The sequence below is a fragment of the Lagenorhynchus albirostris genome, chromosome 4, assembly GCF_949774975.1.
Source record: "Lagenorhynchus albirostris chromosome 4, mLagAlb1.1, whole genome shotgun sequence".
Classification (NCBI taxonomy): Eukaryota; Metazoa; Chordata; class Mammalia; order Artiodactyla; family Delphinidae; genus Lagenorhynchus; species Lagenorhynchus albirostris.
Genome location: NC_083098.1, coordinates 8,433,165 through 8,452,622, shown reverse-complemented (window position 1 = coordinate 8,452,622; position 19,458 = coordinate 8,433,165). Strand labels below are relative to the sequence as shown.

The following is a 19,458-nucleotide window of genomic DNA, read 5'->3' as shown; positions in this document are numbered from 1 at the left end:
TTTCCCACCAATCATCTAAGACACTCCCCACCTCACCTCCAAAAGTGAACACAAAATAAAACCAAAAAAAGAGAAGCTGAGCTGTTATTTACCAAACACAGAAAGTATCTTTGTGAATTAATAACCAAACAAGTACTTCCTTCTACTTTGTTACCCATCTGAGAAAGAAACTAAAAATAAGTGAAATAAGTGTTTATTCCTATTACCTAGATTACATAGTGTCTGAGGAAACCGCTAGTTTCTGAGGACCCAGGGTGAAACTGCAGGCAGGAACCCCGGACTCTCTTATTTAATATAAGGAAAAGGGAAGGAATAAAAGAAATATACGGTTGAGGAGGGGATCACAGCAACTTCTATTAATCAGAGAATCCGGGTCAGGAAAGATCTTTAGAGACCATTTCTTGCATCCTGTCCTTTTGTAAATAAGAAAACTAAGAATTAGGGTCTCCCTGGTGGCACAGCAGTTGAGAATCTGCCTGCCAGTGCAGGGGACACGGCTTCGAGCCTTGGTCTGGGAGGATCCCACATGCCGCGGAGCAACTGGGCCAGTGAGCCACAGCTACTGAGCCTGCGCGTCCGGAGCCTGTGCTCCGCGACAAGAGAGGCCGCGACAGTGAGAGGCCCGCACACCGTGATGAAGAGTGGCCCCCGCTCACCTCAACTAGAGAAAGCCCTCGCACAGAAACGAAGACCCAACACAGCAAAAATTAATTAATTAATTAAAACTCTTACCCCCAACATCTTAAAAAAAAAAGAAAACTAAGAATTAGTGAAGTGTCAAGGTCCCAGCCAAGGAGGTCTCAGTCCCCCCACCCCTCCCACAGTGAGTCTCGTCCCCCAGCCCCTTCCCTGCCACCTTCCAGCCTGAGCGACCCAGCAGAACCACCCAAAGTTAGAGGGATTCAGAGGACCGCCATGGAGGTGCTCTAGGGCATTCCCAATAATCCTCCACTCAAAAAGCTGCCACCTGGGGCTTCCCTGGTGGCTCAGTGGTTGAGAGTCCGCCTGCCGATGCAGGGGACACGGGTTCGTGCCCAGGTCCGGGAAGATCCCACATGGCGCGGAGCAGCTGGGCCCATGAGCCATGGCCACTGAGCCTGTGCGTCCGGAGCCTGTGCTCCGCAACGGGAGAGGCCACAACAGTGAGAGGCCCGCGTACAGCAAAAAAAAAAAAAAAAAAAAAAAGCTGCCACCTGGTGTGCCCAACGTTTAGGGCCCTGGGCATTTGCTCCACTACGATTTCTATCATAAAGCAAGATGCTTTACACACATTTCTGGGAACCGTCACCACCTAATATTCAGCCTGATTCATTCATTCCCAAGAATTAGGCTCTGCAGAAAAATGGAAATGCTGAGGAAAGCCAATAAAATGTGTAAAAATGTAAAAAAAATAAATAAATTCTCTTTTAAGAATGAAATAATCTTGCTGAAAGGCCTCAGTCCTTTAACTGTACTTTTTTCTCTACTGGACACTGAATTACTATCTCCACTGATCATTCTGAATGTGAAAACGCTAAATTACTCAGATGAGGTAAAATAAGCTGTCTTAGGTTTGGGATGCGCTTTGCAATATGCATATGAAGAAAGTCTTGGAGTTAAACAATAACACTGAGTTTTCTTAGCAGAAAGGCCAGCTCAGGCCTCCATCGGTCAGGACTGAGATCCAAACAAGGGAGGCTGAGGAACACGTTCTGTGAGAAAACGGGGGAACAACCTATGACGTTATCCGGGTCTAAGGGTACCGAATCCTGAATAAACATGTGCCCCAAAAATGCTTCCCTGAAATGTAAAACTCCATTTATATTCACAACCTCAATCTGGAAGTAGGGAAAAAAGCACTAAGCTAGGAAGTTCCCACACACTCTGAAACAACATGAAAACATGCAACCACATACTTGATTGTATTTGCATTGTTGTGTTCTGAGAGTTTCTGTCTCCAAACTGCTATGGTTTCATCATTGATTAAACTGGTGTAATGTGCTTGGTTCATCATCCTGAAGTCGACGGCCGGAGAAGAATTCTGAAGGATGAAATATAACAATAAAAAAGAGAAACCATGTAACAGCATGGATCTTTCATCTCCCTCTCCCCGCATATTCCCCGCTTTGTGTTGCACTTACATACAGGAGCTGGGGTGCACTGCCAGATCCTCCCACCCTTCAGAATGGAGGCGCTCACTCCCCCAGCTGCCGAGAGTGTACACTCCTGAGGGCTCCCAGCTGTGCTGCCCTGGGCTAGAGCTTCAGTCCTTTCCCACCCAGCAGCAGGTGGGGGCATGGTACGAGGACCCAGTCCCCTTGCCTCCGGCAGGATTTAAACCTGTAAGATTCCTCGGGGAAACAGACTCTGAGCCTGAGATTTACGTTCAGGGGCGGGGGTGGCTTTAGAACCACATTTCCTTAGGGATGGAGGAGGCAGGACTGGGCCGAAGGAGACGCTGAACTGCGGCTCAGTGTAACAGAGACCTCAGCCAGTCCCACGGGGAGCTCTGAAGTTGGGATGGCCCTTGAGCACACTCCCCAGAGAAACCAAACCAGTGTGACTTCTTCAGGCTTCTTTCCCGCTCTGCTTTGACTCACCGTAACATCAAGGCTTACACATTACTAATCATTTGCCACAGCTGTTGACCAAACTCCAACAAAATGTATTATAAAAAGTCAGTCAGTTACAATCTGTATCGCAAACCATCCTTGAAAACTTAATGCCTCTTAATGCCTTGCTCAGAGTATAGAGCTATAAATTTATAAGAAAGGTAACAAAAAGGACATGTCAATCATGGCCTTGAAAATCCCAAATGCTGCCTGGCACTGTACTGCACGTCCTTTCTTCAGTGAGATTAAAAAATAATAATAATATAAGCACTTCTATTTCCTAAAATGGCTCTTTTTCACCTTAGTTTCCCCTCATCCTGTTCTTGATCTAGAACTAAGAAGAAGTTGAGAGTTCTTTATGCCTCCTGCACTTGTCACTAAAAAGGAGGAAAAAAGTAATATGAAAGCATGAACCAGATGATCACTTTTTCTCCTTTGCACCTGCACATAAAAACACAAGTTTCTGAGTAAATTTTCTTGGTTATCTTCTCAGAGTTATGAGTTTAGATATCATTATAAGGGGAAAGGAGAAGGGCAGGTAACAAATCAGAGATGCTCGTCATAGTTTATGATCATCTGTTCTTGATAATTATTTTACGAAAATGACCACAGACATCTATTGAGAGAACAAAAGCCATCTCGGATTACATAGAGAAAACCTATAAGACAGAGCAGACACTTGAGAACACACAAACAAGACTGCCTCTCCACCATGGTCTTGCAACCCACTGTCATTATGTAAATTTTAATTACTTCCCCCATTCAGAGGGGTAGCTGAACACAGACACTAACACACACTTACAATAAAATATAAACATAGAACTATTCTGTCAGTCTTCATTGCAAGTCCAATAAACCACAGATGCCTTGGATGCAGTGCAACCTCAGAATCACACGAAGACTCAAGAAAAAGCGTCGATTTTCCATACCTTCGATTTACATACAGCCCCAAAAGCAAAAATTGGTCTAGGTCGGTGTTTCCCAACTGTGGCTGCACTTTGGATCACCAGAGCTTTCAAAAACCCCGACAGCCAAGTCACTCTAGACCAGTGAAATCAGAATCTCTAGAGACATCAGCATCTTTTTAAGACTCCTAGGTCTTAGTCAATAATTATGTAATATCTTTGTATGGTGACAGATGGCAACTAGACTTCTTGTGGCGACCATTTTGAAATTACAGAAATATCAAATCACTGTGCTGTGTACCAGGAACTAAAATAGTGTTGTAGGTTAATTATACTTCAAAATCAAGCAAACAATACTTTTCTAAGTCATATTCTATTTTTAGTTTCTTTTTTCTTTGTTATCTTACATTTTTAATGCATACAACTCTTGCAGCTGTTTAAAATTTAACCTGGAAAATTTAATTTCTCCAACAATATGCTACTTCCACTTCCTTCTCATCAACGTTTTGTTCTCCAGTCCCAACAGTGTTAATTACAGTCAATTTAAAAGCCAAGTATGAATATCAGATACCATATTTACAAAAGAAATGAAACAAAGTTTTATGTTGAATTTCACAGGAAAATTGAAGTTGGTTAATCAAGCCAGTTTCATAGGGAAATGAATATTTCAAACTCTACTACTTGTGGACACAAAGTTATCCTGCAGAGATTCAGGGCTTTTCATATTTCGCTCTATTAGCATCTTAAAGGAACAAAGAATAGTCTCAGCTTTTCTCAAGGTTTCTCTGTGAAGCACTGAAGCTGGTCCTAAGATAGGTCTAAAGCAACAGTTCCAAATCACCCCAGATGGCTGCACTCAACAGAACTTTCTCCAGGATCCTGACCTGGAAAAGAGCTAACTGTCAGTTTCAGCTGTCCAACCTGCAGCCTCAGACTCCACCACAACCTTTAATACCAAAGTCATAGAATGATACTGACTAGAAGGCAAGAACATCGCGTATTGAAAGTTGGCGAAGTATCAGAAAGAGGCGGAGAGTTTCCAGCAGCGACAAGGCCCCTTGTGTCCACAGACCCTCATTTTCTTTCCAACCTATTCTGATTCCTTTGTCATCACCAAGGGCCCTTCCCTGCTCCTCCAGCGTAAGATAAGGATCCATGCACTACAGACCGCTGGTCCTCCCTAAGTGCTTGTTGAATAAAAGCAAGTGGACAGGGAAGGAGAGGGGTAGGGAGGGAGAGAGGAGAGGAAGCCTGAGAGCAGGGCAGGGGGTGGAAAGCAGGAAACAAATCTGTGCTGATTTCAGACTGACATTTCTCGTCCAGAGAGGGGGGTGAATTAAAGCCCTGTCACAGATACCTGGCCCACGTTCTCCACAACCTTCAGTCCTGAAAGAATGTCATTCTTCCTGACTTACCCACCACAGTGATGCAGGAGACAACCTGAGGGAAATTTTAGCGTGGTGCTACGAGCAGATGATAAATAACAAAGGAGAGCTGAATACCGTGGCATCTCTTATACTTCGTGTAGGCTTGATCACATCAACCAACCCAGAGAGCTCTCAAACACCCAGCATTTGTGGCTACTTAACAGGGAAGCAAAGAATGGAAAGTCAAATAATCCCAAAGTAAGTATGAACTCTCTAAGGTCTCCTTAAATCTCTTCTGGGACAAATCCAGATATAAATAAATAATGTTCAATTATAAATTAGAACTCTGTGATTAAAATACCAAGAAAATTATTGGCACCTCAAGGAAGCAAAATGGAGATGACCTCAAGGTTTAGTTGGCTTATTTTAATATAATAAAATGGATAGAAACAAAGAGTAATGTTGCTCTCATGTAATTATTTATTAAAATAAATATTGGATCACCATTATTCCACCCCCAAAGTAATAGTCAAAAGAAAAGTTTACCTCATATTTGGAGCAAAGTACAAAAGTCTGGTCTCCTCCAGAGAAGATCTGCTTAACAATATGATATTTAAAGCGATCTGTCAAAAAAATTTTCAAGAGCATAGTTTTCAACAATTAACGTTTTTCCTTGATCCCCTTTTCTAATATTCCAAAATGTGCTTCAGAACGGTTTCCTATCCATTTAATTCTGTCCGAGAAGTGAGAAACCTCCTCCCCCCGCTCTCTTCCCAGGACCGTTTCTACTTCAGTTAAAACTAAACATGTAAGACTGTATCTTCCACTCTAACCCTCTCTGCCTCCCTCCCACTGCCAGCTTGTCCTGACCTCGTTTCTGTTTTTCATTCTAAGTCTGTCATGCCACTGCCCTGAAGTTTAAAAGAGTCACTACCATAAACCATAACGTCTGCTAAGAAATCATTCGGCCCCTGAGGGTGGCGGTCTGCAGCCCCTCCGGAGGACCTCCACATCCTACCCCAGCTCTGCCTCCCATCATACTGCGCCCGTGCTGACACACCCCTACCACCACCTTGCTTTTATTTCTAGCGCACCACACTACCTCGTACCTCCACGCCTCTTCCTCTGCCTCCCCCAGTGCACACCGTATTCTCCATGAATGGCGCCTCCTAGAGCATAACTGGAAAGGTGCCCCTGGAATGTGCGATTCCACGGTACTCACCACTGCCCACCCACTCACAATCCTCTACCTGGCTAACTCCAAATCATCCTTTAAGACACAGCTCAGACTTCCTCTAACCGGAATACTCCTTGATGCCTTCCTCTGTGCTCCCACATTACCATGAAGGTTCCTAAAACCACAGCATTTACATAACAAATTGAAATTTACCTACTTTGGCAAACATCCAAGCACAGACTTACGATCACATAAGTTATGCGGTAATTAAACTTCAAAAACTTTGTGGTTTCAAATTAACCTATACAACGTTTGAGTTTTTTACATTGGTGTATTTCTTAAATATATGCATTCCTAACATGCGTACCATGCCTTAGAGAAGAAGAAATTTACAAATGATTCAGAAGAGGACACCAAGCCGTTCTTTCACTTTGGGTAACATCACCTAAACAAAATCTTGTTTAGTTTACATTTTAAGTTCCACTACATTTTTAGATGCTCCTATGTTCCTTCCATAAATATTTATTCAGTGAGAAGTTTGTGCCAGGCCCTGTGCTATATGCCAGGTTTATAAAGAGGAAAAGACGCCATCCCTGTACATAAGTTTCTTATATTCCAGCAGGGAACTTATGATTGTTACTGCTAAAATAAAATTCTGATCAAGCCAGAAATGTGTCATTTTATAGCCTTCAAAATCAAAATTAATTAATTATTAAATCACACTTCTTCCTAATGACTCTCCAGCTGCATTTAAGCTTCTGGATTTATTATTTCAAGTCACTCTTACTGAGTGACTGCCTTATTTTGGTTTCTAATGAAATGGAACTATTTTGAAATGAAACAAAATTCCACTATTTTTTAAGAGAAGGAAAAAATGGCATGAAATGTCATGTTTTGACCAAAATAGCAATCATAAAGGAAAGGTAACACAGTACAAGCGTTAAGAGCACAGGCTTTAAGACACAGATACAGAGAACGAACTAGTGGTTCGTACGAACTAGGGCGGGCAATATAGGATTGGGGCAGGGGAGGTACAAACTACTGGGTATAAGATAGGCTACAAGGATGTGTTGTACAACACCGGGAATACAGCCAATATTTTGTAATACCTGTAAATGGAGTGTAATCTTTAAAAACTGCATAACATTTTTAAAAATTAAAAAAAAGAACACAGGGCTTCCCTGGTGGTGCAGTGGTTGGGAGTCCGCCTGGCGATGCAGGGGACACAGGTTCGTGCCCTGGTCTGGGAAGATTCCACATGTTGCGGAGCGGCTGGGCCCGCGAGCCATGGCCGCTGAGCCTGCGCGTCCGGAGCCTGTGCTCCGCAACGGGAGAGGCCACAGCAGTGAGAGGCCCGCGTACCGCAAAAAAAAAAAAAAAAAAAAAAAAGAACACAGGCTTCAGAATGAGGCAGACCTGGTTTTAAATCCTGTTCCCCGAATCTGTATCATCTTGGGCAAGTTACTTAACCTCCTTAAGACTCAGTTTCCTCATCTCCAACATGGGGATAATGACCACTAGGTTCTTAAGGTTGTTTTCAGGGCTCAGCATGGTTACAGAACTCGGTTAAGCGCTCAATTATCAGCAACAATAATAAAATGTATACGGCACCATCAAGGTCCTTAGGGCCGAAAGGACATGTTTGGGTTTATTCTCTAGGATCTCAACTACAGAGCCTCACGCATAGTGAGTACTCAAATACTTGTTGATTGACGTTCAAAGAAAATATCTCACATTCATTCCTTCCAAAAGACCTCAAGGTAAAAAATAAATACGTGTTCTATAAACAATTGTTTTTAGCATTTAAAAGACCATTAAATTCTAATAAAAAAAATCACTCTTACCAGCTCTGGCTGAAAGCTGGCCGCTATGGGCGGCCCAGCAACCTTTCACAGGAGACGGGCACTTGACATTACAAGTGTGTCCAGTTCCTAACTGACCTCTTTCTCCACAACCAAATGCATAGATGAGTCCAGAAGAAGGCACAAAGGCTAGGGTGTGTTGTCTGGGGGGAAAATAATGTAAATTAACGCATCAGCATCCCTTCTGATACGGGTTAATACACACTCTGGCTTTTTACTTCCACGTGTGAGCACTGCACATCCTAGGGCTGCCCCTTGTGTTCACATGCGCCTGTTTTTTTGCAGCGCTGGCTCTTCGTACCACCATCTTTCCCTGATAATCTAGGTCATCGGAATGATGGCAAGACTTCTTGGAAAGAGCTGAAGGCCTGCTGCATCTGGCATGAGTGGGAAGAGGCGGGGGGGGGGGACCAGCAAAATTTCCAAGACATTCTTTGAGGCTCTCTCACTTTCCTTTCTTCACGTCTCCCACACATCGTGCTATTCTTTACCCCAGGAAGCCTACTGGCCCCAGGTGGCTCTGCTTCTCTAAAACCCTTCCTCGCCACACCCTGCTCAGATCGGACTCTCTCCAAACTTTCACCGTAGGTGTGCATGCAGTTAAGATTTCTTAAAAGGATGGTGGCTGGGTCTAACCACATTCTCCATCACTACAAAGACATGATCCATTTCTGGGTCTTAATATCTATGAGGAAGCTCTTAGGACCACTCACCTGCCACAGGCAATCTGAGTGACTTCACTGCCCATCAGCTCCAGAACTCTTCTTGGATTAACCTCATCATTCATGGAATCATGTCCAAGTTGCCCACAGGAACCAGCACCAAAGGTAAACACACCTCCACTCTAACAAGGAGCAAATACCACATGACTGCACTGTGTCTCTGAGTTTGCGTACACTCCTTTAGCCTCTGTACACAAAATTCACATCACAACGGTCTGTATAAGAACGCTACGCTCGCTTGATACTTAGCCAAATCACTTCTCTGGAATGTTGATTAAATGGAAAAATAATTTTAAAAGAACTTAAGACTACACCTTTATGGAATAAAGACAGTACTGCTCAAGGGAATGGGTACCATCTATAAATTCTGAAAGTTGTTTAAAAGTACAACGATGTGTTAATAAGAAGGAAAACAAAAAAAGAAAAAGATAGGTGAAATGAGACGATTTTGCACAATCATTTATATGTAAAAAATTAAATGCTCCACAGATTCCTTGGAAAGTAAGATCTTTTTAGCAGCTGTACTTGAACAAATGGTAAGGCATTTTATTAAAGTGAATCTATAATAGTATTTGTTCGACATGAAAATACCTTTTCATTCTCTCTAGAGGTAACTGTTTTAGAAGCAAAAGAAATAGGTAGATAATTTTAAAACATTAATTACATTGTTCTTTTTTACATATATTTAAATGGCTTGTTTTAAAAGAACACAGAAGATTGCTATATATATTTGAAAGTTATATATACACTGAACTATTTTTTAACACCAAAAATATATATATATATTTTTTTATTGGAGTATAGTTGCTTTACAATATTATGTTTGTTTATACTATACAGCAAAGTCAATCAGCTATACGTATACATGTATCACCTCTTTTTTGGATTTCCTTCTCATTTAGGTCACCACAGAGCACTGGGTAGAGTTCCCTGCGCTACACAGTAGGTTCTCATTAGTTATCTATTTTACACATAGTATCAATAGTGAGTATCTGTCAATCCCAATCTCCCAATTCATCCCACCCCCGTCTTCCCCCTTGGTATCCATACGTTTGTTCTCTATGTCTGTGTCTCTATTTCTGCTTTGAAAACACCAAAATATTAACAGTGCTTCTTTTTGAGTTAGAATCCTTCTTTATTTAAGAAGGATTACTCCTTCTTAATCCTTCTTTATTTATGAACAGGAACTACTTCCATAATAGAAAAATATCACTTTAAGAACAAATTTATGCCAAAGAAATGCCAAAAGGGTCAGGCCAGCTTAGCATTTCCTCTCTCACAGTGGCATTCTAGAATCTTTTCTGAAACGGCGTATTTTTCCCTGATACCAGTCTCAGGAGGTTGAAGGACATACCCTAAACACCACTAGCTTCCCTTAATAATAACTGATTTGAATGTATTATCCTCATATTTTTATTTTTAAAATTTATTATTTATTTATTATTTATTTATTTTTGGCTGTGTTGAATCTTCGTCGCGGTGCACAGGCTTCTCACTGCGGTGGCTTCTCTTGTTGCAGAGCATGGGCTCTAGGCGCGCAGGGCTTCAAGTAGTTGCGGCGCGCGGTCTTAGTGGCATGTGGGATCTTCCCGGACCAGGGCTTGAACCCGTGTCCCCTGCATTGGCAGGCGGAGTCTTAACCACTGAGCCACCAAGGAAGTCCCTCATATTTTTAGAAATTCTTAAATCTCACTGTGGCTCAACTTGAAGAAAAAGATACTTTTGTGTTGGACCTGCCTGGTGGCACAGTGGTTAAGAATCCGCCAGCCAGGGCAGGGAACACGGGTTCGAGCCCTGGTCTGGGAAGATCCCACAAGCTGCGGAGCAACTAAGCCCATGCGCCACAACTACGGAGCCTGTGCGCCTGGAGCCCGTGCTCCGCAACAAAGAGTAGCCACCGCAATGAGAAGCCCGCACGCCACAACGAAGAGTAGCCCCCGCTCACTGCAACTAAAAGAAAGCCTGCGTGCAGCAACAAAGACCCAACACAGCCAAAAATAAAATAAATAAATAAATTTATTTTTTTTAAAAAAATACTTTTGTGCTACTTTAATAAAGGTCTTCAGGGAAGTATGGCTGAATTAATGTCTAACTCCTGTTACTGGGGAGCTTTCATAGGGATACTGGTCATATGCATTTAGCCTGGGAGCAGGTGTCAACTGGAATGGGGCAAGGGTCCGTTTTCTTGAGCGCCTGGAGGCTGACCACCACTGGAGGGAGGGAAGAGTGAGAAGGCAGATGGTTGCTGAGAAGGGAGACGGCACTGGACTATTTTTAGACACCGTTAACTGCTCTCTCTAAAAGGCCCTATCCAACCAACCAAACCGTGATAAATAAGCATTCACGTCATACCCAGCACCAAGCGCCACGGAACAATCTGGAATACCCCAAGTCCCTTACTTTAGTGAGCACTGCTGTGTGCTCTTCTCCGCAGCTGATATAGACGACTTTCTGTGTTCGTAGGAGCTTCACGTGGCAAGGAGACTCTCGATCTAGAATGAGAGAAATAGCAGTGTCACTACCATTTGCCTCTGAGACGTACACAGCTGTCTTAGCCTGAATTTTGGGTCCCCCTGGACTCCTGACTCTCATGTTCCGCTTCCTGCCTGAACCTCCACTTGCACGTCTAACAGACGCCTCATTTTTACCGTATTTAGAACTTAACTCATGGGTTCCCTATACTCCCCAGTTCTTCCCACCGCTCCGCCCCACTCCCCATACATAGCTTTCCTCATTTCATAAATGCGACTTCACCCTTCCAGCTTCTCCCCTTTCTTTCAAACTACACATCCAACAATGAGCAAAACCAACTGGCCCACCTTCAAAATATATTCAAGTCCATCTTTATTCCCACTACTTCCAAACTGGTCTTCCAGCTTCCCCCGTGGACCCACTCTAGGCAAAGTTAAACTGGATCACTCTTCTCAACACCTCGGTGTCTTCCCTGATTTCACTGACAGAAGCCAAACTCCTTAGCCTGCCCTTCAGGCCTTACATAATGGGGCCCCCCTAGCTCTCTGAGCTCCCGTCTTCCGGTCACCCCAGCCCTGAGCACACCACAGATCCTCCTGCACCAGAGCTTCTGCACACCCTGTTCCCTCTGACTGGAACAGTCTCCGCCCAGCGTATCTACACGTCTCCTCTCCGACTTGACTTCCTACAGGGCTCTGTTCTCTGTGCTGGTCCCTGCTATACCCTTAGTGCCTGACACGGGGCCAGCACATACAAGCTCCTCAGGAAGCACGTACTAAACAAATGAGGTTAAGAGGCCCACGTGAAGACTTCACCTACCTTTCTCATCACTGAGCCCGAGCTGCCCCGCGTTATTCATCCCCCAGCCGAATACGGCTCCCGAGAGAGACAGGGCAAAGCTGTGGGCCCCTCCTGCAGTCACCTGCGCCAGTGGGATCCCCTCCAGGGACCTCACCCTCTGCGGGCTGGCTTGGGAGGGGCACTCCTTCCCCAGGCCCAGCTGCCCATGGCTGTTCTTCCCCCACGTGAAGAACTGGCCATCTGAAATAAGAAGAGGATAACTGGTATTACCAGAAATGACACAAGTGCCACCCATAAAAATAACCTTGTTAGAACATCAGGGTCGCCCGGTAGGCTCATCTGTTAGTGCCCTCCGGCCGCAACACACACACACCCAAGAGCAAGGGAGCAGACACACTTCAGGCTGCAACCAGAACTCCCACCTGTCATGACAACAGAGATATGCTGAGCCTTATCACCCTTCCAAGGCTATTAACACTTATGCAAAGAAAAAAGTAAATGTGTAAGTCAATTCAGTTTTGAATAGGCGATTACCAGGCTTTGATCCACTAAGCAAGGTGAACGAGTTCTGACCACCCAGGACTTCACGGGGCCCAGCTAGGACCCGGACGGCAGCACAGAGAATCAAGCAGGACCTGTTAGTGCCGACTTCCCCTCAAATGTATCCTAACAAAATGCAGCATTATTTGCTGGCTTAGGTTTTTCTAACTCCATCTTCTTCATTTATGTGGGAGCTTCATGATGGACTATAACGCCATAGTGAGCTATAGCTAAGAAAAACCAATCTTCTGCTCAAGAACATGACTGACGTACTGTTTCCTCTTCACCTTCCCCCGAGAGACAGTTGGAGCAGCAATGATGACCACCTCCTTCATCATCCAAACCCCGAGAAAAGTATGAGCGACACAAAGGCTGTCTGAGAATTGCTGCTGTCCAGCAGGAATGCACAGACCCTGACTAGTTAGTTAAAGGTATCCAGTTAGATAACATCACACAAAAATGCAAAGAGAAATGGTTCTCAAATTAACAGAACATTAGCAGAGATGTACGTTACCAGCTGCAAGAGCCAAGCAGTGCCAGTTGCCACAGGAAACTTGCAATATCGTCTGCTGGTTCAGCTTCTGTATTAACCTAAAACAGAAAAGACTCTCCTCTTAAGAAGGGCATTCACGAACAATGACTGGAAATATTCCCAACTAAACAAAACAGCTGTAATAAGTAACATCTTTCACAAAAGACTTCTTAAAATCAAACATATAACTTACAGGATATAATTCTATTAAGTCTTTCACTAACCTCCTGCCTCTTAGGTAGCTACTGTTTAAAAAAAAAAAAAAAAAAATCTGCACCTAAACCCATTACCATAGCCCTCTGTTAATTCCCACCTTGTCATCTCCAATTCAGGGACGAAAGGAGTAAACTACAGAAGAAAAATCCCTAAGAACATGGCTAGTATCTAAATGGCTTTCAAATGAGGGCAATGCCATGATTCCGCGATCCCACTTCTGGGTATATATCCAAAAGAACTGAAAGCCGGGACACCAAAGAGATATTTGTATACCCACATTGATAGCAGCATTATTCAAAATGGCCAAAAGGTGGCAGCAACCCAAGTGTCCATCAACAGATGACTAGAAAAACAAATGAGGTATACACATTTGGAATATGTATACAACAGAATATTCATCAGCCTTTAAGAACAAAAACTCTGACACATGCTACAACATGGATGAAACTTGGACATTATGCTAACTGAAATAAGCCAGTAACAAAAAGACGAATACTCCATAATTCCACTTACGTGAGATATCTAGACTAGTCAAATTCATACAAATCAAAGTCTAACAGTGCCTGCCAGTGGCTGGGAGAGGAGAAATGGGGAGTTGTCATTTAATGAGTACAGAGTTAAATTTCTGCAAGAGAAAAAAGTTCTGGAGATTGGTCGCACAGCAACGTGAATATACTTAACACTACTGAACTGTACACTCTAAAATGGATAAGATGGTAAATTTTATGTTATGTGTATTTTACCATAATTTTAAAAAATTAAGAAGGGCAATGCCTCCAAAACTCTGATTCCTTAGGATGATAAAGAGGAAGATCATATGATAACTTTGTTTTAGGGTATGCGGGCCTCTCACTGCTGTGGCCTCTCCCGTTGCGGAGCACAGGCTCCGGACGCGCAGGCTCAGCGGCCATGGCTCACGGGCCCAGCCGCTCCGCGGCATGTGGGATCTTCCCGGACCGGGGCACGAACCCGTGTCCCCTGCATCGGCAGGCGGACTCTCAACCACTGCACCACCAGGGAAGCTCCATATGATAACTTTTAAATCCCACTGCTCTGCTTGCTCGTGTCAAAGACAGAGATAAGAACAGTACCCATTCACAGGGTTGTGGTGAGAATTAAAAGAAAAAATTCATGCTTGGCACTGCCCAACAGAGGTGGACAGCCTGAGAATATCTGCTGCTTCCTATTTTAGTAATTCACAAGTTGCCGTTTTCCTCTTCATTAAGTGTATGCCGTGGGAACAAAGGAGTCAGATGGGCACACTTTCGGGAAGGGGCATTTTAGAAGACAGACATCCAGCAGGCGAGGAGGGGGTGATTTAGAGTGATAGGTAGATGTTGCTTTTGTTAACGGTTTATTTCCTCAGATCTAAAAAAATTTATAAAATAGAGTTCACATATGCATTTAGTACCAAACAGAACCCAACTATTTTTTATTGTAGACTGACATGCAGTTGTAAGAAATAATACAGAGATCCCTTGTACACTTTGTCCAGTCTCCCCCAGTGATGACATTTTGCAAAACTACAGTATAGTATCATAACAAAGATACTGACATTAATATAACCTACCAATCTCATTTATGGTTGGGTTGGCCAAAAAGTTCATTCAGGTTTTCCCACAGGATGTTACAGGAAAACCCAAACGAACTTTTTGGCCAGGCCAATACTTCCCGTTTTATTTGTACTCATTTCTGAGTTTGTAGTATTTGTGTCACCTGTGTAGGCTCAGGTATCCAGCACCACACTCAATGGTTCCAACACCACAAGAATTCCTTTTGTTGTACTTTTATAACCACTCCTCCCCTCCCCCATTCGTAACCCCTGGCAACCACTAATCTACCCTCCATTTCCACAATTTTGTCATTTTGAGAATGTTCTATAAATGGAACCATACAGTAGGTAGCCTTTGGGGATTGGCTTCTTTTTCACTCGGAATAATTCCCTGGACGTTTGTCCAAATTGCTGCATGTATCCATAGCTTGTAGAAGCCCACTATTTTTTTAAATTGGAAAATGTAATATTGCCTTGGGTCCCAGTGTCTCAGAACCTTATGCGGCAACAGCCCTTTTTCCTGGCCAGCTTCCACTCAAATTCCCCACACTCCTCCCTTTATGGGTCACCATTACCCTCCATACCACCTCCACAATCACAGTTACAGAGAGGAAGCAGGTCAAAAGGACAAGACAAACAAGAAGAAGTTATACCCTTGAGGCGGAGAAAGCGGGATACACATGCACAAGCTATACTGTGTGTTACCTACTCGTCTTACTGCATCCTCCCAATAACTTCGTAAAGGTACACAATACTACGTAACTCCATTCTTAAGTTAGGAAATGGAGGCCTAGGTAAGTTCAACAATTTGCCCAAGGTCATTCACCTAATAAGTAATAGAGCCAGTACTGGAATCTGACTGCATATGACCTCGAATCTATGTTACTTTCCACAATACTAAGGTATGAATTAATGAATTTAATTAAGTTATAATATGAAATTATATACAAACTAAACCCTCAGAAGTCATCCATAACTTAGACATGACTAATAAAAATAACAACAAACTGCTACTCTAACACAGATTACTCCATTTTTAGAAATGAAATGCCACTAAACAGCTTTTCTTGAGTCTTTGGACATCAACGAATGAAATACTTTTGTCATTAATGTTATAAATCTTTTCCTTAATATTACAATTTCGTAAAATATAACAGCCCCCTTTTTTAAATTTCTACTCTCCCTCTTCCCCCCAAATTAATTTTTGGAAGTAATGAACTCAAGACATTACCTGTTCTAAATCAGGAAATGGAATCAAATCATTCTTACCTCCCTGTTCCTCTTTTCCCCAAAACAGCTTTTGATTAAAGAGACAAAAATCTAAGGGGAAAAAAGGAAGAGGAAGAAGAAGGTACTGTCCTTTAAAAGGGACAATAACTGGGCAGGGGAGGAGAAGCATTTAATAAACACACTTGTACTGAGCAATGCGTATGCTGGAGCACCCTTAGCAATGAGATGCTAAAATAAATGATCCAGGTCTCCTGGCATCAAGGGCTCCCAGCTCTGTACGAAAAATAGTTATCAAATGAAAAATTGCAAAGAATGTGACAAGTACTGCAATACAAGGAATGTTGTACACTTGCAGTATAAAGGAGCAGGAATTAAATGAAGGAAATAAACCAGTGGTCTCTTTGCTCATTAAGAACCCTCAACAAACAGAGATGCCCCCTCTCCAAAACATCCACCTGAAAGTAACTTCAATATTTTAGACATTTACTTAGCAGTGAAGCATCTGTTACGTATTTAGCCAAATCATCTAAGATTCAGAATTAAGTAAATACTTAAGGGACTAAAAACCATCGTATTAGTACTTTTGTGTTAAACAACTTATGTATATTTGGTATTTTAGCTGTTGGTAATGCTCAAGGTAATTTGGCCTGTTACCAGAGTATCAGGTCAGCCTTGTGGTTCTATTTTAAAGTGACTCATTGAATAATTGTTTTAGGTTTGCAATTTTAAGTTAAAGGTTTGTAAGTCCAGCAATATGAACAGGTGTTTTTTTATTCGAACATTATTGAGTTCCAAACACTCTGCCAGCAACTAGGCTACTGGAATAAATAAAGTACGGTTCCTGAACAACTCACCTTTTTTAACTGGAGACAGACACTTCTATAAAGAATGACAATTTTTGTGACAAGTGTTGTAACAGTATAAGGCATGACAGCGACACAAAGGAAACAGCAATCAAAAGAAGACAGCAGAACCCAAACCAAGGAATCTAACAAAGAAACTAGCAGGAGATGATAGTTACAGCAACTGAGTCTTACCTGGGTACTGCCACAGAGTCCTCGGTAGTCATGAGTCCTAGTTGACCATCGCTCCCTGCGCCCCAAGAAAACAGCTGGCCCCGGTCACTGAGGGCCAGACTGTGGGACTCACCACACGCCACGTGGACAATATGCTGATCTGCCAGAGCTCCAATTTGCTCTGAAGGAAAAAAAAAAAACCAAAGGGGGAAAATGTAAAGCCCAGAAACAGGAATTACACAGAATTAGCTTCCTAGGCAGTTATGCTTTTCAGAGAGAACCACTACATCTGTATATGTATAAAGATTTTATACGTTTCTAAAAGGTATCCATTGAAACCCAGATATACTGGCTAGCACACATGCCTGGAGCGACACACACCAGATGTTACCCCCTGTGCCTGCCACTTCTCCCCAGAAAGATGCCTGGAGGCTTTACTATTCGGACATGTGGAGCCAGCGAGGCCCCAGTGGGAGTGGGAGTGGGGCATGTTCCTAAAAGCAGTGGGACTGAGTGAAATTTTGCCTGGGAACAATGAGACCTCCCCCATCCAGAAAAACACCTTTCTCCCCTTAGTTCCAGAACACAATCTCTCTCTATATACCTATCCAGCCAGAAGATAGAAGGATTTCTCTGAGAAAACTGGCCCAAAAGACAAGACCCATAGCTACTGACGTTTGTGGGTCCCTCAATGAAACGTCCAGCTTCCCGCTAGTTAACGAGACTTGCCCACACACAGCTCCACTCACGTTTCAGCACCTCACTCTTAATATAAAGGACTGGCCAAGGGTCAACATATACATGAGGAAATTTTAACATAAAAGTTAAAGAGCAAAGGTAACAGAAGAAAATGAACTCTGAAGAAAAATAGGTCATGCAGGGAACAGAAAAAAAAATTAAGTCATTAGAAAAATAAAAGAAGACAAGAAACATTCCAACATTCAAAAAATAAAGTTATCTTGGAAAATGGAAACGTGGCAGCATAAATTTAAAGGAAAAACCTTCAAAAGCAGGATGGGAAGTAAGAACTGAAATTTCCTAAGAAACAGAAAAGGCAAGAAAAGAAAGAAATGAGGGGATTATTCCAAGAGGCCCAACAACGGAAAAATAAGAACTTTAAAAAGAGAATGGAGGGCTTCTCTGGTGGCGCAGTGGTTAAGAATCCACCTGCCAACGCAGGTGACATGGGTTCGAGCGCTGGTCCGGGAAGATCCCACATGCCACAGAGCAACTAAGCCCGTGCGCCACAACGCAGGTGACATGGGTTCGAGCGCTGGTCCGGGAAGATCCCACATGCCACAGAGCAACTAAGCCCGTGCGCCACAACTACTGAGCCTGCACTCTAGAGCCCGCGAGCCACAACTACTGAGCCCGTGCACCTAGAGCCCGTGCTTGCAACAAGAGAAGCCACTGCAATGAGAAGCCTGCGCACCGCAAGAGTAGCCTCCGCTCGCCGCAACTAGAGAAAGCCTGTGCGCAGCAATGAAGACCCAACGCAGCCAAAAATAAATAAATTAAATAAATAAATTAAAAAAAGAGAGAGAATGGAAAAAACACAAAGTAGAAAATTTCAGAGAAGAAAGACATGAAGATTGCTCATAACTGAAGGACATGAGTTTCACAGTGAAAGGACCTATTAAAACTTCAGAATAAAGACTGATAAAAACCTACTTTACAGCACTTCAGTTTGAAATTTCAGAACACCGAGAAAAGATTCTAAAAGTTTCTAGAAAGGAAAACAGTTTATATACAAAAGAACAGGGATCAAAATGGCATATTTCTCAGAAGCAATACTGAAAACTAGAAAGACAATAAAGCAATGCCTTCAATTCTGAAGGAAAATGACTTCCAACCGAGAATTCCATATCTAGTCAACCATGAATCAAATGAGAGGAAAGGGGAAAAGAACAATTTTCAGGGATGTAAGGCTCTCAAAATATTTTATCTCCCATGCTGCCTTTCTCAGTTAGTTACCTAACATCATGGCTCCAAAACAAAGGAAGATTCAGGTTCCAGGAAACAGGAATGTTACATATTAAAAGGTGAAGAATATTCCCAAGACAGCTACGTAGCAGCCTATGAAGCAAAGTTGGAGGGATGTCTCCGAAGTGAAAAATGGCATACAATCTGATGAGTTTATACTATTATGAGTTCTACACTTCTGTCAGAGAATAGAGATTACTACACAAATGAAAAAAATGAAATAACTCCAGGAAACACAATGTTTTACAGGAAATAAGAGCAATCGTGGTACATAAAGTCATAATAACCAAATAAATATACTTTACATAGTTAAAAACTTAATTGACTTAAAAAATCAACTATTTAGGAAAAGATAAGCGTCTAGGGGTGAGAAAGAGGAAAGGGTGGTTGGAGAATATAAAAGCATGTTAATCTTCCCCAGTGGGAAGCCTCTAGGTTATGTCCAACATTTAAAAAAAATCAAGAAATAGCATTATAAGCATGTCATTTAGA

The 19,458-nt window shown here is 42.7% G+C and overlaps 1 protein-coding gene across 11 annotated transcripts in view; it reads right to left on the bottom strand.

Moving 5' to 3' along the window:
• Window positions 1-19,458, bottom strand: part of HERC3 (HECT and RLD domain containing E3 ubiquitin protein ligase 3) — a 140,396-nt gene that overhangs the window by 78,595 nt on the left and 42,343 nt on the right. For 10 of the 11 annotated variants that reach the window (XR_009540223.1, XR_009540222.1, XR_009540221.1 and 7 more), the window contains 8 exons: window positions 17,005-17,164; window positions 12,952-13,028; window positions 11,916-12,137; window positions 11,025-11,116; window positions 8,616-8,746; window positions 7,885-8,045; window positions 5,410-5,486; window positions 1,896-2,020 (listed from right to left, as the gene is read on the bottom strand). Coding sequence is in view for 7 of the 11 variants with exons in the window: in XM_060147568.1 (XP_060003551.1) it covers window positions 1,896-2,020; window positions 5,410-5,486; window positions 7,885-8,045; window positions 8,616-8,746; window positions 11,025-11,116; window positions 11,916-12,137; window positions 12,952-13,028; window positions 17,005-17,164 (1,045 nt within the window). In the remaining 4 variants the exon portion in view is untranslated. The remainder of the gene's footprint in view (window positions 1-1,895; window positions 2,021-5,409; window positions 5,487-7,884; window positions 8,046-8,615; window positions 8,747-11,024; window positions 11,117-11,915; window positions 12,138-12,951; window positions 13,029-17,004; window positions 17,165-19,458) is intronic. The other variant, XM_060147567.1, reaches the window with a different exon arrangement.